The 4,875-nt window shown below is 38.6% G+C and overlaps 1 protein-coding gene across 1 annotated transcript; it reads right to left on the reverse strand.

Annotated features, from left to right (window-relative positions):
• Positions 1-333: 333 nt before the first annotated feature.
• LOC129956696 (uncharacterized) lies at positions 334-1,206 on the reverse strand. Its single transcript, XM_056068626.1, has one exon. It carries the CDS (start codon positions 1,204-1,206, stop codon positions 334-336), a length of 873 nt encoding a protein of 290 aa, XP_055924601.1.
• Between the last annotated feature and the right edge of the window lie 3,669 nt (positions 1,207-4,875).

Here is a 4,875-nt window from a genome sequence, read left to right on the forward strand (position 1 = left end):
TAATAATGAAGAATAAATATACCTGTCCCCTATTTGCCTCTAAAGCTCGCCCCCCTCACTACCTTCCACTTCACTCCGCCTCTACTTCGATGACTATGCTCCGTCTTCCGGCTGCTTGTCAAATCATGGCTCTTGCGCCATAAAACCTTAAACAAACTCAAACTCCGGCTGCTTGTCGTCTCTTTGAGGAGGGTAAATACGGATGATAGAGTCGATAAATGCCATGAATTTGCTGCACATGTGCTTATTCTTTTTCCACCACACATACTCGGCTAAATAATAATCTAATTGTGTTTTGGCTTTGCTGGCCGGTATAGCACGTTTTACTGCTCCCTACGTTCCTTCTATGGTATTAGTGTGTGCATCTGTATCCGGGTCCTTCAAATTCACACTATGATTTACCTTCAGATGCACGAAGCCTTCATTAGAAAGGCAATCGTAGATCTTCCAGCAGTCTGAAATTATTATCGAACCCAGAAGAATATACTCATTAATCACACTCAACAAAGAATCAGTCGTCCTATCATCCACAGCTTTCATAAAACATTTGCCCTTCTCGCGCTCAACTCCCCCAAACACCCATTTACCTTCCACATGTTTCCCCCGATTAAATTTACGTTTCCCGAATTTACTCTCATCTATCTCAACAGTCACGCCGCTTCCACCCACTTTCATACTACTTTCAATCATCTCTACCACACAAACCTCACGGCAGTAGGAACGATAATCACACACAGTCTTAGAAGAACATTTACTTTCTTTCATATTAAAATCAACCTTACTCGGAGTCACCCACAAATATACCTGAACTAAAATCTCCTTCAATGTCATTCGACTCAATTTATAAAAAGAACCCTTTTTCGCACTCCTTTTGACGTCATGCATTTGTCCTTTCACCTTAGATTTACACCTCCACTCAAAACCATCACTTATATCGTGCCTTTCAACCAATTTCATATCCTTACCACACTTACAACACTCATATTTATTCGCAATCAAACCCGCTTTCATACAAAATTCAAACGTTTCCTTATCTTTAACTAATCCATGCAAATATCTTAAATTAACATTCTCATCATACCACATAACATCATTCTCACCAAACATTCTCGCACTTACCTCAGACATTCCACATGCAGCAGCAATCACAAAAATTTCAAGAAAAGAACGCGGGAGCTGAAGATTAAAAAAGCACACGGGCAACATGGTCGAAAGAAAATTAAATAATGGCGGCTACATTCAGTTGACCAATAGGGTTAATGCAATTACCCTATTATAATTAGTTGTCGGGTCCGATAGGGGTTGCCATGTAAAAAGATTTATCGCAAATGTAAAAAAAATATCGCGCCAAGGGTGACTCTACAGTAAATCTGATCCCCAAGATACAATGTCTTCCTAACGGCCTTGAGCTCTAGGCATACGTCTTTGCCTATATATACGGAATAGGGAGTTGCTATTGTACTCGACGTGACTTCACTTTCCTCTGACAAATCAACATAGAATTTCCTTTTTTTAGTACTGGATGAATCAAAGCTTTCTGGAAAAATTTTAAACGAAAACTAATGAAGCAAGTAGAGAGAAAGCTCTGAACGAAATGTATCTAAGCGGAGGAGGAAAGGTTATACAACTGTCAAACATTTTCAAAGGAAATTGATTTGTCAAGCAGTGTGTGTACATAGCTAGAAAATCTCGAAAAAAGGAGAAAGAAGCCAAAGGCTCATAAACATTATAAGAAAAAGCACCAACACGAAGAGCATAAGACACAGAATTAAATTTAACAAATTTGTAATCTTTACAAAGTCTGCTGAACATCGCTGTCTGTAAACACGATCGCAAACACTTGTCACCCCACATTTCAGCATTGTTCGTAGAATTCTTCGAAGCCAAATCATGAGTGATATCTAAAGTATAAGTTACTTCAGTTTTCAGAGTTGCCTTCTGATAATCTTGCCTTCTTCTTCGAACACTTCTTGTTCTCCTTAAATTCGTCCGACGACGATACTTCTTCCTCCTGAACAGCCGACGAGGATACCGACGCCGACGATACCAAGCCATCTTCTAACTGCAACAGACGATTGTAAACTGATAAAACCTCGCGCGTCTCCTGGCGGCGAGTAAAGGAACCATCAAATTCGTTAAACACGTTAAAACGTGCTTTCAAAGCTTCAAGAATATTTCCAGAAAATACATCTTCCATTAAAAAATTCGAAGTACAAAAAATTTTTGATGGTCTAATGAGCATAGATGATCCCTTAATCTCTGCAGTAAATGCATATCGATCGCTCCAAATCTTAAGAAAGTTTCCAAGCCACTTTCCATGTTCTGGGTCAATATCTGATATGAGAACATTACGCTGGTTATTATAGCCATCCCACCATTTGTTAAGAGATTTGACATACACATCCCCAAGTTTTCTAACTCCTGAATCCTTTCCGCACCTCGGGGGCCCGCAAATCCAAACACCACAGCTGTTAGTCAACTCCTCCGTTCGAAATTTAATAGACGATAAGATATTCGTCTTATAACGGATGAAAATCCCTGGATGTTCCTCCTTAATACTGGTGATATCACCAGACTCAGCCTTTGACAAAACATCCTTGAACGCAGAACCTCCTGATTTAACTCTAGGTTGCTTTGCACGTGGCGGATGTGTGATTAACATGTGTTGTGAACGTGGCAGTGACGTCATGAATCGTGCAAATTTGAAAGGTTTGCAGAAATAATCACGTGATCAAAATTAGAGAAATAACGGACCTCTTCACCTCTGCCTCCAGCCAGCCAACAAAATGGCCGGCAGAAGACACGAGGCGCAACCGGTTGAAACAAAATTTTGACTGTTCTCCGAGAGAATAGCGCCACTTCGCAGCTGTTGGGTGGAAACCAACCAACCAGAATACAAAAGATGATGGGGGGGGGGAATGTTAAAACGTGTTTAAACACGTTTTTGTCGGTGTTCACAGGTTTGATTAGAGTATGTTTCATCGGTTTGGCGTAAAAAAACAGTTTTGTAGACGAAAATTTGTTGTTACAAATCTTTTAATAAATTTTTCGTTAAACGCAATGTTATTCGATTCAAGTGGTGATAAAGCTGCTTTCTCATAAGTTTGTACAAGAAATGTAGACAAAAATGACCGCAGGTAAACGATTCAACTCTTTGGTAGCGACATTTGTTCCGCCCAAATTCTGAGAATTTTTTTTTGATGAAGCGTAAAATCTTAGGCGGCTTTGGAATTGAATCGAAACTACAAAAGTAAAAACAAGTGTTTTCCCTGAAGGCTATCGCAACCCAATGATTTCTGGGTTTTTTTAGGGTCTAAGTTTACAATAAAACAGGAATAGCCATTTAGTGTCCAAGGCAATTCATCAGAAGCATATACATCTCCAAATTTCGATCGAAGAATGGAATGGCTACATGCAAGATTACATAGACTTTAGGAATCCATTTTAAAAATCACTCAAAAATTTGCGACTTTGGTCAATCTCTATAACGTTTCGGTACTCCGCATACGCTATTAAATTAACCGTTTCGGTCAGTGCCTTACTAAAACGAATATCCAAAGCCAAATTTGAATTTCGCAAGATCGAATAATTTATTCCGTCTGCACTGAGATCTGGCGTTAAATCTATCGCAAACAACATTTATCCGTCCTTATATTCGCTATAACTAGTATTAATATCTTGATCTTTATGATATCGGCCTAAGTCAATAAAGAGGCTCTTATAACATCTGCTGTGTTAGAGGTATCGAATTTCGGTTGATAGAGTTTTGATGGAATCATGCGATTTCCGTCTATCAAGAAAAAGATCCATAGACTGACGATTACAGGATACTATCTATCAAGAAAAAGATCCATAGACTGACGATTACAGGATACTATCTATCAAGAAAAAGATCCATAGACTGACGATTACAGGATACTATCTATCAAGAAAAAGATCCATAGACTGACGATTACAGGATACTATCTATCAAGAAAAAGATCCATAGACTGACGATTACAGGATACTATCTATCAAGAAAGAGATCCACACACTGACGATTACCGGATACTATCTATCAAGAGAGATCCACACAATGACGATTACAGGATACTATCTATCAAGAGAGATCCACACAATGCGCATGCGCCCATCTGATAAGAAATGCTGTTTTTTTAAAAATATATATAAGGTACCGCAGCTAGGCTGCTACGCATGTTGGATGGTGGGTTGTCCTACTAAAGATTTTTTCCGCCATTTTCTTTTTAGCCATTTCGTCCCCTATAGGACTCATCAGGTGGGCTATTACTCCCACTATGGCTTTTGCCTTTTATTTCACACAAAGTACAAGTCAGGTGTTATACCTGCAGGTTATTTGCTTGTTAAAGCAATGTAACAATAAGTAGAAAATAAAAAAAGTATACATAGAAGTAGTAGCTTGATACATAAATCTTGAATTTCTTCTTCTTGATTTCCTATAAAACAAAAGCACCATTTTTAGGTCCTGCAAGTATGGGAATTGCATTTGATCCTGAACATTGTAATTCTGCATCTCTTGTTGATCTGCTAGCGCTTGTGTTGAAAATGTCCCATGAAGTGGTTTTATCTACTGTTGTGTATTTTCTAAGCCAAACAGGTGTATTTAATGTGTCATTCATGTCAACTTCTACCCATGCATGATATTTGATAGCGCGTTGATACCATATTTGATCTAAGTTATTTTTAACATCAAAAATAATATTTGGTCTAATTAAACATGCAAGGGCTGGTCTTGTTGGGTTAATTATGTGTTGTTGCAACCTACTCCAGTTGGGTTGATCTGTAGAATCTGCATTTGCTATTCCTCCATCCCATCTTCCTAAGGGATGTGCTCCCCAAGAAGGGTTGTTTGTTTTG

This window comes from Argiope bruennichi, chromosome 11, assembly GCF_947563725.1.
Source record: "Argiope bruennichi chromosome 11, qqArgBrue1.1, whole genome shotgun sequence".
Taxonomy (NCBI): domain Eukaryota; kingdom Metazoa; phylum Arthropoda; class Arachnida; order Araneae; family Araneidae; genus Argiope; species Argiope bruennichi.